The sequence below is a fragment of the Postia placenta genome (assembly GCF_002117355.1).
Source record: "Postia placenta MAD-698-R-SB12 unplaced genomic scaffold POSPLAscaffold_1, whole genome shotgun sequence".
NCBI classification, from domain to species: domain Eukaryota; kingdom Fungi; phylum Basidiomycota; class Agaricomycetes; order Polyporales; family Adustoporiaceae; genus Rhodonia; species Rhodonia placenta.
In genome coordinates, this window is record NW_020169832.1 from 4,322,187 (window position 1) to 4,324,676 (window position 2,490).

Below are 2,490 nucleotides of genomic sequence, written 5' to 3' on the forward strand. Positions count from 1 at the left end.
CCTCATTCTGCCGTGGACTTGGGTCGCGCACCAACAGACAGCGACAGCGAGCTCTGCACGGCAACCTATGGCACACCAACACATTGCGCCTCCAGAGTGCTCCCGAGGCCTCTAAATATCTGACTGTGATTCGTGCACTCCCAGCAAGTGTAACTGCATGAATCAGGCTGGAAATTAATAAGGCAGATCGTGACATTTCAGGTACTTGATCGTCGACACCGGTAGATCCACTGGTAGAAAATGGTCAACCGATGGACAACGCAACCAAAAATGGCCATATCGAGGAAGATTAGGGTATGCGTGCATCTATGGAATGAACAGATGCTGCGAGCTCCTCTAACTCTATCCCATCATTGCTTTCTTCAACTGCATTATCTTCGCCTCTCAGTGAATCCAGGCCGTCCTCGAGGTCGGAGAAAGCATATGCGTTACTATTTTCAGCGGAGGGATCCGCAATGTCGGCGGCGAACTCTATGCTGGACAGCCACCGACGTGGGACAGGGTTGCCTTGTGAGTTGACGAAGGATAGAGATTGGGAGCTGAATGCTTGTATTGAGCGTTCTGCAGCTTCGCGGATGCAGATGAGGAAGTGGGAGATCAATATGATTGACATCCTATAGGATGCACGATACAGTGTGTCAGCAGATACCTCATACCATGATGCAAGAGGATCCACGCACGCTGTAGTCAGATTCGTAACGTCCAGCACGTAGATATAAGACTAGAACGACCGTTTCAGTATGGGTAATCAAATTAATGTGCACAGACACGCACACTACTGATGCTGATTGTGGTCATAATGAGGTCAAAAATGTTGAGCAGCGAGACGATGCTGTACATAACATAAATGCCATCGTCCTAGGAAAAATACTTCTTTTCTCACAGGAAGTACAGTGTACCTGTGTTTACAGAATATGAGATACTACGATGAATATCCCGCACACTCTGGCTAGTACTTACCATCTCGGAACATGACGGTCGTGAGATTGGGCCTTCCAACCCACACATCACGTACTAATTGTGTTCTCACAGAGCTTGTACGACCAATGTAGTACCATGTTGCTGCGACCACAAGGATGTCCGAAACGACCACAGATGCACGAGTAGTGATCACTACTACAACGGGAGTAATGGCGTCAACAAGTACGCCTGGACATACGGGAGGGGACGACTCACTTCTGTAGATGTCAACGAGTGTGTAGAGTCCGGTACAGCCGATGGAAGTCTGCACACGCCTTGAGGATGTCATCAGGTACTGTCATGATTCCTAACATCCAATTTGAGGAAGGACAAACCACTTGTCGTGAGTCACAAGCCACTATGATGCTCTTGCTTTAGTCTGGAATGACTGGTCATAATACATGTACTGACTGTGTTGGTGCCCACGGGCACTATACCAAGGATCCAGACCGGCAATACCCACCGCCAGTTTCCTCCGCTCACGGCATGTACACGCAGTGCGGATACCACTTCCATGAAAGGATGAGAATGACTCGGGAACGGGAATTGCATTGCCTACATGAAGATATAGCGGAGTTAACAATAAATACTGCCAGATACGACCACCCATAAGAAGCACATCTTGTGGGGTGAATATTCCGTAAATAACGGTCAGGTCATTTGAAGGAACCAACCTCTGAAACGCCAACTGTCAATACAATATCGGCACATCACAAATTGAACGCTCCATACTTGTGTAGTATTAGTTGGAAGAGGTGAATTTATAATGATGGTGCCAATGATAGCGAACCAGTTCGTGGCAGAAAGAAGTGTCGCAATGGATCTTCGCCCCCACAGACGTCGTACATCATGTGGCAAGTTCAGGCCGACATAATAGATCAGGATGGCTGAAAGAATGATTATTGCTGGAGCATGGGACAAGTAATGGAGGCGCTGACCAGCGGATGCATAATTGATACAATTCTGTTGAAAGCTACACCACGACGTGAATGTAAGTCCTACAGAATTCAGTATATGAATGATTTTCACTAACTTGGATTCCAAGAGACCTTCAATGGCCTGTTCCGACGGTAGTTCCAGCATTTACTGTTTGACGGTTGCAGGGGAAATGAGAAGAGGTGCCCGATATGAGAAGATCGCGACGAATAGATACGGGAACCGGGCCCATATATATTTCTAGCACTGGCTTCCGTGATCGACGTACGTCCGGAGACGATGGGCGCTTTGTCGTTCGCAAGACCTGCAGTGAATTGAGAGACTCTTGATTGGGATGATCATACATATGACACTACAATCAATCAGTATCCGTGATAGCGTACAGTTCATACACTATGCTTACCAGTAGCTCAAAGCTGAGGTGATGTTGCGTTCATGACCACCCCCTCGATGTTTATACCTTTTGAGATATGTGAATACACAGATTTCGCACTGGAGACACATCCGAATGTCGAGCCACTTACTAGAATCATTAGCATTAGCTACTCATCGCACTACACAAATATGAAGAAATGCAGAGCATGCTTACTCGAT

The 2,490-nt window shown here is 47.1% G+C and overlaps 1 protein-coding gene across 1 annotated transcript; it reads right to left on the reverse strand.

Moving 5' to 3' along the window:
• Positions 1-289: 289 nt before the first annotated feature.
• Positions 290-2,043, reverse strand: POSPLADRAFT_1127062 (hypothetical protein; the record flags this gene model as incomplete). The annotated part of the gene is made up of 9 exons (XM_024483587.1): positions 290-614; positions 681-721; positions 775-832; positions 884-899; positions 961-1,149; positions 1,273-1,318; positions 1,372-1,469; positions 1,520-1,581; positions 1,670-2,043. 9 exons carry the CDS (start codon positions 2,041-2,043, stop codon positions 290-292), a joined length of 1,209 nt encoding a protein of 402 aa, XP_024345015.1.
• Between the last annotated feature and the right edge of the window lie 447 nt (positions 2,044-2,490).